This window comes from Oryx dammah, unplaced genomic scaffold (assembly GCF_014754425.2).
Source record: "Oryx dammah isolate SB20612 unplaced genomic scaffold, SCBI_Odam_1.1 HiC_scaffold_5, whole genome shotgun sequence".
Classification (NCBI taxonomy): domain Eukaryota; kingdom Metazoa; phylum Chordata; class Mammalia; order Artiodactyla; family Bovidae; genus Oryx; species Oryx dammah.
Window position 1 is genome coordinate 60,156,532 of NW_024070189.1, and position 7,998 is coordinate 60,164,529.

The 7,998-nt window shown below is 55.3% G+C and overlaps 1 protein-coding gene across 1 annotated transcript; it reads right to left on the reverse strand.

The window, feature by feature from the left end:
- Nucleotides 1-530: 530 nt before the first annotated feature.
- On the reverse strand, nucleotides 531-4,672 carry EGR1 (early growth response 1). The gene is made up of 2 exons (XM_040239998.1): nucleotides 3,775-4,672; nucleotides 531-3,082 (listed from the first exon to the last, which is right to left on the reverse strand). Exons 1-2 carry the CDS (start codon nucleotides 4,085-4,087, stop codon nucleotides 1,764-1,766), a joined length of 1,632 nt encoding a protein of 543 aa, XP_040095932.1. The 5' UTR covers nucleotides 4,088-4,672; the 3' UTR covers nucleotides 531-1,763.
- Nucleotides 4,673-7,998: the final 3,326 nt, after the last annotated feature.

The window sequence follows — 7,998 nt, forward strand, 5'->3', positions numbered from 1 at the left end:
AAGGATTCCTGGCTTGAGAACTGGCCCACGTCTCTTCTAGTTTTCTTCAGTACCCTCAGGCTTCTGGGGACCTAGAAGCCAGGAGGGGGACACCAAGGCAATCCCACCTTCATTACTGTTTCCCAGTGCCCTCTGCCTACCCCTTAATTCCCCCAAGTGCATATGGCAGGGATTCCCTAGAATACAGTTTGCCAAGTCCAGATAGACATGAGTTGGGGGGTGGTCAGGGCTGGCTGAACATTTGTGGCCAGAATGGTACTGCCTCTGGCCACAATTACTCCACCTACACATCTGGCCTTTAGTAGCTTTAATTAACCAAGATAAGCTTACAGCCCACCAGATTGAGGAACGAGCCCAGTATCAAAAAGAGGAGACCCACATTCAATTTTCTAAGAATTCACTCCAGTGACACACATTGGGTACATCTCTGGTTAGAATATCCTTGTCCCCGTAAAAGTCCCTCAAACCCCTCAACAGAGATGGCTAACTACAAACGCCTCCCCCTAGCCCAGGAAACACACCCAACCACAGCTATTTTTTTTTCCTTTTAATTTTTCTGAAGGATATACACCACATATCCCATGGGCAATAAAGCGCATTCAATGTGTTTATAAGCCAAACAGTCACTTTGTTTAAGCAAACACATGTACAAAGTAAAATAAAACCACAAAATAATGAACTGCATGTTCATAACATACAAAAATTGCCGCCTACTCAGTAGGTAACTACAACATTCCAACTCCTGAATTATATTTATAAATTTACATTTTCAGTTTAAAAAAATAGACTTTTGAGAGTTCGGATTTTTAGATTTTGTTTTCTTACATTCTGGAGAACTGGAGCTCAAGCTCAGCCCCCTTCCTTATTTTGCTCCCAAAGCCTCCCCCAAATCACCACGCCCTGCCCCCCTTAAGGCTAGAGGTGAGCACATCCCTCACAATTGCACATGTCAAGCCGTGTCAGCAAGGCGCATCTCACAAAAGGCACCAAGACGTGAAACTTTTTAAACCAAAAGGACAAAAAAAAAAAAAAAAACTACTTTCAAAAAAAGGAGAAAAACCAAACCGTATTTTGCCACGTGAGTACAGTCGGGCAGTATTTACAAAACGGTTAACAGAACAACACTCTGACACATGCTCCGATTAATACCAAGAACTGCTGTTTCAAAAAAAAGCTTTAAACTGAATCGTCACAGCATCATCACAAAACAAAGGATCACCATTGGTTTGCTTGGCTTTTCTTTTTTTTTTCCCCAAAAGTGAGAATCTAATTCCAAATAATACAATAGAGTATGCAAATTATCTTCACATCAAGAGTACCCCAAGAAAAACAAAATCCATGGCACAGACACTGTACAAGAGTACAGGGCTGGGCTCTGAGGGGCCCAAACCCCATTTTTGCCAACTTGATTTTCTAGCATTGAAGGGAGCAAGGGGTCAGGCATACGATGGAGATGATACTGAAATGATATATCCAAAATCCATGCAAATCAAGTTCTTTGGATAGATGTGAAGAACTTGGACATGGCTGTTTCAGGCAGCTGAAGTCAAAGGGAATAGGGACTGGGGAGGAAAGGGAAGTGGACAGAAAGAATTGTTGGCCAACAGACCTTCCACAGTGACCCTGGGGTCAAGCAGAGAGGGAGGACTTGGCTCTGAGAACCTCCATCTGACCTAAGAGGAAACCACCCCCCTTCCCATGGCCATCTCCTCCTCCTGTCCTTTAAGTCTCTTGTGTTTCCTTTTCTCCCTTTCACTTTCCCTTTAGCAAATTTCAATTGTCCTGGGAGAGAAGGTGGTTGTCATGTCCGAAAGCCCAGTGGAGGCGCTGAAGGAGCTGGTGACAGCTGAGGAGGAGAAGCTGCTGACCTGGGTCGGGAAAGCAGGAGGGACGGAGGAGTATGTGGTGGCCACTGACGGGGATGGGAAACCATTGTGGACAGGGGATGGGTAGGTCGAGGAGCCGGGAGAGGAGTAGGAGGTGGGCACGGGCGATGGGTATGAGGTGGTGGCTGGGGATGGGTAAGAGGTAGTAACTGGGGATGGGTAGGAGGTAGCCACCGGGGACGGGTATGAAGGGAGAGAGGAGGTGGCAGCAGAGGCTGCGCTTTTGTCTGCTTTTTTGTCCTTCTGCCGCAAGTGGATCTTGGTATGCCTCTTGCGTTCATCGCTCCTGGCAAACTTTCTCCCGCAGATGTCACAGGCGAAGGGCTTCTCCCCTGTGTGGGTGCGGATGTGGGTGGTGAGGTGGTCGCTGCGGCTGAAGTTACGCATGCAGATACGGCACTGGAAGGGTTTCTGGCCGGTGTGGATGCGAATGTGGCGGGTGAGCTCATCTGAGCGAGAGAAGCGCCGGTCACAGGACTCCACGGGACAGGCGTAGGGGCGCTCATGGGGGGGCGTCTTGCTGGGCCGGTTGGGGTACTTGCGCATGCGGCTGGGTTTGATGAGCTGAGACTGGTAGGTGCTGTTGAGGGCCTTCAGGTCCTGGGAGCCCGACTGTGTGGCAAAGGCCTTGATGGTAGAGAGAGGAGTGAGCGAAGGCTGCTGGGTACGGCTCTCCAGGCCCTGGAAGGGCTTCTGATCTGGCGTGCCCAGGCCCAGGTCCCCCTGCTGTTGTGGAAACAGATAGTCGGGGATCATGGGAACCTGGAAGCCCCCCTTGGCACCAGGGTAGGCAGGAGGTGGGTACTGAAGGGCGGGGCCTGCTGAGCCCGGAAAGGCCTGGCCTTGTGGCTCAGGGAAGATGTCAGTGTTAGGTGTGGGGAAGGTGGGCGCCGCCGAGTAGATGGGGCTGCTGTCGTTGGACTGCACTGCGCAGCTCAGCGGTGGGCTCTGGGAGGCTGAGGAGGAGGCCGCTGGCGATGATGCTGAGGATGAGGTGGCCGGCGGGTTGGTCATGCTCACGAGGCCGCTGACCAGACTGAAGAGGGGCTCAGGCCAGAGGGTGTTGCCACTGTTGGGTGCAGGCTCCAGAGAGAAGCGGCCTGTGTAGGTGATGGGGGGCAGCCGGGTGGTTTGGCTGGGGTAACTCGTCTCCACTAGAACCTTCTCGTTATTCAGAGAGATGTCAGGAAAGGACTCTGGCAGGAGAAAGAGAGGGAGGAAGCCTGGTTACTGGAGAGCAATCACCGGAGGACGCGGAAGACCCATGCTGCCAGACAAGAGGTCGGGCCAGCTACCATTGACTCTTGAGCTGGTTAATAATTGATAACAGCAGATTGAAATGTTCCTGGACCCGCTCCAGACGCAGAACCCATTTTAACAACCGCTGACGCAAATACGGAGAATCCCCCTCCACTGCAGCTTCCAGCGCTCCGCAGCGGCGGCTGCGCGGGCGAGGGATTCCCGCCAGTACCCCCGCAACGGCCGCGGCTAGTGCGCGCCCCCTACCCCGGGCTGCCGGGACATCCCGGGCCAACGATCCCGGCCCTTCCTCGGGGATAGCGGCAGGCTAGGAAAGTCTTTCTGGAGGGGGAGGGGGGCGCAGCCCTGTTCGTCAAAACAAGCTCTCCCTCCTCCATCCACCCACGCAGCCCTACAGCTCTCCATCCAAAACAAAAGCTGCCTCCTCTGCGCACCGTTAAGGACAGGGTGGGGGTGGGGAGAATGTCTTCAGGCAGTCCTCTAACACAGGACCCTGGGGATGTGAGGAACGGAAGGGAAACCCCACTTGCATCCCTGCGGCGAAGGGGGCGCTGCAAAGGCCGTGGGGAAGAACCGGACGCCAGAACGTCGGCGAACGGGCTAGCCCTCGGCGTAGGCCACAGCTTACCTGCGGTCAGGTGCTCGTAGGGCTGCTCGCTTGCCTCCCCCTGAGGGTTGAAGGCGCTGCTGCTGTTGCTGTTGCTGCTGCTGCTGCCGCCCCCTCCACCTCCACCGCCCCCGCTGCTGCTGCTGCTGCTGCTACCGCTGCTGCCCTCCGGGGCCCCGGCGGCACCGAGGAACTGGGGAGCCCCATTGCTCAGCAGCATCATCTCCTCCAGCTTAGGGTAGTTGTCCATGGTGGGCGAATGAGGAAAGGAGCCAAAGGGGTCGGAGATCTGCAGCGGGGACATCAGCTGCATCTCGGCCTTGGCTGCCGCCATCCCGGACCGGCGGGCTGGAGAGCTGGTGTTGGGGCGGGTGGGCGCAGCCGGGGACCGAAGCTGCGGGGGACACCTCTCAGGGGCTTGGCCAGGTCACATGCGGGGCGCGGGGCACACTGTGAAGAGCGCAGGCGGGGTCCGCAGGCTCGCCCTCGCCGCCGGCCGGTGTAGACGCGGCGCTGCTACCGAGGCTGGGGTAGGGGCCGGTCCTGCGGCGGCGGAAGCTGGCGGCGGCGGCAGCTGGCGGCGGCGGCTCCCCAAGTTCTGCGCGCTGGGATCTCTCGCGACTCCCCGGATCCGCCTCTATTTGAAGGGTCTGGAACGGCACGGACCCGCCTCCGTCGTGACGTACATGGCCATATATGGGAGGCAGGAAGCCCTAATATGGCAAGACCGGCCGGGAGGACCCAGAGTGACGTGAAGCCCCCTCTCCAAGAACTGTAGGCACTGCCATCCCGCACCCTGGGCCCCACGCCGGCTCCCGCACCCTAGGTGCCCAGGCTTCGAGGAAATTTAGTGCTCAAGCCGCAGCTGAGAACTCCCGGACCGAAGCTGCTCAGTAGTTCCCGGCGTTGCCCCCGCCTCTTCCCTCCGCCTTCTTCCCTCCTCCCGGAGCCGGAAGCAGCCAGGCCATATCGGGGCGCTCCAAATAAGGCGATGCCCAAATTAGGATTGTTCCGGCGGGGGATCCTTCCTGCTCCTTATATGGCGTTTCCGGGTCTCTGCTTACTGCTCCCTGGCTCCCTCCCTCCTCCCTGGTTCCGAGCCGGGAGCCCAACGCGCGCGCTAGAGCCGGGGACGCCCAGGCGGGGAGGGCTCCGGGCGCACCGCGGTTCCCCGGCGGGGACTGGGCTGGGAAAGCCCGGGCCCTGGGCGGGGGCGAGGGCGAGGAGGACTGGGGTTCTGCCACCGTCATCCAGGGCTCGCCCGCCCACCTCTGGGACCGTGGGAGCCGGGCTGGAGCTAAGGGGAGGAGTGGCTGGGCTGGCCAGGGCAGAGGCCGCCCAGGAGAGGCGGGGCCCTGACCCCTGGCCTCGACCAATGGCATGGTGCCTTTCCAGGTGTCGCGGTGGAAACTGAGGCTTAGGAAATAATAGCCAGATGGTTCCTGTGCAGTGCGATGGGCTACCTGCTTCTCCGCCATCTGCCAATGGAATGGGGTTGTTGGGGCCTCGGGATCCCTCTGCGCCACCAGAACCGAAAGGCGATTCTCTGGTTCCCTCTGGGGGAGAGCCCACACTTGGGTGGCTGGACAAGGAAAGCTGATTGTCTCTGGAGAAACCTGAGTCCTGTTCCCACCAGGAGCTAGTGGTCCTTGGGATGGTGGGAGACTGACCCACCTTTATCCAGAACAGGTGATCGGGGGCGAGAAGTGTGGGAATCTGAACAGGAGGCTTCCCTACGGACTGTCTGGTGACCCCCGGCTGGCGAGAAGAGAGATATGCTTAGCGAGTTGGTGCTGCCCTCTGGAGGTCCCCTCTCCAGCTCGGTTCCCCCGGCCCCTGGCCGAGTAGGCTCTTCGCCGCCTTCTTGCTCTCCCTCCCAGCTCCTGTGCTGGGCGCTGCGCCAGGCGCGGGGAGCCTTAGACGCAGTGAGCGCTAACTGAGCAGGCGCCGCAGCCTGGGCTCCCCCTGCAGTCCCTGGGGAGCCACCACAGCCGAGGCTCACAACTCCCCGGCGGGATAACACTCCCCTCCTCCAGCCAGGCCAAGGGCGAGGGTGGGAGGAGGGTGCGGTTAGGCTGGCAATGTTCCAGCAGGTCTCCTGGGAGCTAGACGCAAACGGGGAAGCCCTCCCCATTGCGTCCCCGCTCCCCCACTCAAGTGCGCACCCCAAACAGAACGGGGATTCCTGTTAGGGAAGGCTTCTGCTCTAGCTCTGAATCCAGGGGAGGTAGTGTTTTTCTGAATTTAAAAAGAAAGCAGAAAATGTGTGTGTGGAAGGAGGGTGCTGACGACACTGGGAGGGAATGGGGGGCGGGTTAGGGTCTCCCTGAACCCAAACAGCTTCAGGAAGTCGGGGTTGAGGGTGTAAAATGGGGGAGGAGGATGTAACTATCTTCGGCTTCATCCCTCTATATTCTACACACACGTAAATCGGCTTAGGGAATTCAGCAATGAACCAGGGCTCCCTTACCCCTGTTCTCTAAATCTGAGCTCCCCATCCCAAACGCTAGGACCTGGTGGGGGCCAACTCCCACCGGATACCGAGCTGTCCGTTAGAAGCAAAAGCCTCCTGCAGGGCAGAATGGCCAGGCCAGTCAGAGTCAGATGTGTTGTGTTTGAATGTCCATTTTGCTTCTCCCTGGTGGGGTACCTTGGCCAGGCTTTTCGTATCTCTCTTCAGCTGTAAAACAGATCTAATGTTAATGATGGAAGGATTGTTATAAAGACTGAAAACTTACATGGACTTCCATGTGTGAAGTTCCAAAGCACAGTGCCTGCCTTGCAGTTGACATTCAGTAAAGGGTGGCTATTGCTGTTTTCTGGGGCTTTTGACCCACTGGGGTTGCCCACAGTTCACCCACCCATCCTCAACCCCCAAGTAAACCTCAGTGACCATTTTCTGAAAAGTTGTACAGAGAAGGAGAAACATTCCAATCCTAACACAGGGGCCATTGTCCTGAAGAGCTCATCTTAATCCTTCTTGCTGCAGTAGAACATTATTTCATAGAGCAGAATTTTTTCAACCTTGACTGTGCACAAATGGAACTCTGAAAAAGAAAGATTTTACCCTAGGCTGACCGAATCACAATCTTCCTGAGCTCATGAGGGCCAGAACTGAGCAGAGACTTCCTAGGATCCTTTTTCTGTCTCTGGGGAGCTACCCAGGCTCTGAGAGTACATATTCCTCCCCCAGCCAGGGCAAACTGGTTCCCCTATAATTCTAATGTGGAAGTTGACCCACAGGATGTTCAGGTCCTCACTGAAGCTGGGCACTCGAAATCCTAATAATCGACATCTTTTGCTTTGTGTGTCCAACCATTCTTTTCCTAAGTGCTCCCAGTCAGCTATTTCCTTTGGAGAACCACCCCCAATCCATGTGGTTGAGGGAAGAAAACCCCATCCTAGATCTAGGTGAGGACATGTCACCCCTACCTGGCCATCCATCAAGGATGCTTTCTTCCAGCAGTCTAGGAGACTTCTATCTCCCTAGGCATAGCCACTGCATCAGGATGGGCACATGACCCAAACCAGGCTAATGAGAATCTCTTCTAGGACTTTTTCTGGAACTCTGAACAATAGGAATTCTCTTTCCCAGATGGTACTAAACCAGTGGAATGTAAGCCTGGAAGCCATCTTGCCATCTGACCTGGAGAGCTTACGTGAGAATGAAGCCCATGCAGAAGAAATTAAAAAACAGATCCACACCCAGAGAATAAATCTCTAGATAGAGTCGGGGCCTTTGAGTTACACAGATTAAAAAATTTCTTTTTTAAATAAAGCTTATTTCAGTTTCTATTACAACCCAGCAGGTTCTGATTAAAACACCCATTATCCACAACAACAGTAAACTTTTTTGAGGACTTTCTGTGGATAAAGGCCTGAGGCATAGGCTCCTGCTGCTGACAAGCTTACAGTTGGGTAGAAGAGAACCTGGACTCCATGTTACAAGAGAATTAAGACTAGGCAGCAGCCCTGAGTCTGGGACTCTCAGACCTTGTCCACCTGGTGACTGATGCCAAAAACTCTAGAAAAGGTGAAAGGCCCTCAGAGGGTCTGCAGGTCTGAGCTGATGTCTATGCTCAGACTTTCCTTGCAAACCAGAGAAGAGGAAGAGGCAGAGGTGAGAGCAGAACTGGGCTGGTCCATGGCAGCTGATGCTAGGAGAAAGTCAATGGGAACCATCATGTCTGACCCAGGGCTGAACAGGCTGCAACTTTCAGAGGAAAACAAGCCCCTTTTTCCATT

Bases quoted from the DNA above. Each gene is read 5' to 3' on its own strand.
- EGR1 (XM_040239998.1), bottom strand. From the start codon at position 4,087: ATGGCGGCAGCCAAGGCCGAGATGCAGCTGATGTCCCCGCTGCAGATC. The intron at 3,083-3,774 runs GTAAGCTGTGGC...TTCTCCTGCCAG, and splicing joins CTACGAGCACCTGACCGCAG to AGTCCTTTCCTGACATCTCT.